The 455-nt window shown below is 56.5% G+C and overlaps 1 protein-coding gene across 1 annotated transcript in view; it reads left to right on the top strand.

Annotated features, from left to right (window-relative positions):
- The window catches only part of LOC119586649, a 34,958-nt gene that overhangs the window by 14,139 nt on the left and 20,364 nt on the right, over positions 1-455 (top strand). The window contains 2 exon segments of the mRNA XM_037935389.1: positions 6-183; positions 299-434. Coding sequence (XP_037791317.1) covers positions 6-183; positions 299-434 — 314 coding nt within the window.

Below are 455 nucleotides of genomic sequence, written 5' to 3'. Positions count from 1 at the left end.
AGAAGCCCTTCCCCGTACCTCCCAACACTCGACGCCTCCTGCCGTCTTTCAGGGCTCCTCTGCAGCCACCTCCTGTGTCCCCTAAGACGCCTCAGCTTCCTGCTTCTCCTTCCGTTGAGGATGAGATGCCACTGGCGGATGCCCCATCCGACATCCTGCAGGAGGACTCGGAAATTGAAACAGGTATTTAAAACTTACATGGAAGAACATAGTCATAACCAATACCACGCTCATGCAAAGTGTGATGCATTTGCCCAGGACGCAAGGCCTAATTATCCACCTTCTGGCTGTTCCGTAGTGGAAGCGGACGTGGCGACCTCCATCACACAGCCGTTCAAGTGCGGCGTCGAACTGTTCACGTGCCCGGACTGCCACCTTGAATTCTCGTTCGAACGCGTCAACCTCCCGTCCTGCTCGCACGACCAGTCCTGCAGGTGAGGCTGGGAGGGACTGCA

This window comes from Penaeus monodon, chromosome 21 (assembly GCF_015228065.2).
Source record: "Penaeus monodon isolate SGIC_2016 chromosome 21, NSTDA_Pmon_1, whole genome shotgun sequence".
NCBI classification, from domain to species: domain Eukaryota; kingdom Metazoa; phylum Arthropoda; class Malacostraca; order Decapoda; family Penaeidae; genus Penaeus; species Penaeus monodon.
Note: the sequence above shows the minus strand (reverse complement) of the source record. Positions and strands in the feature narration are given on the sequence as shown.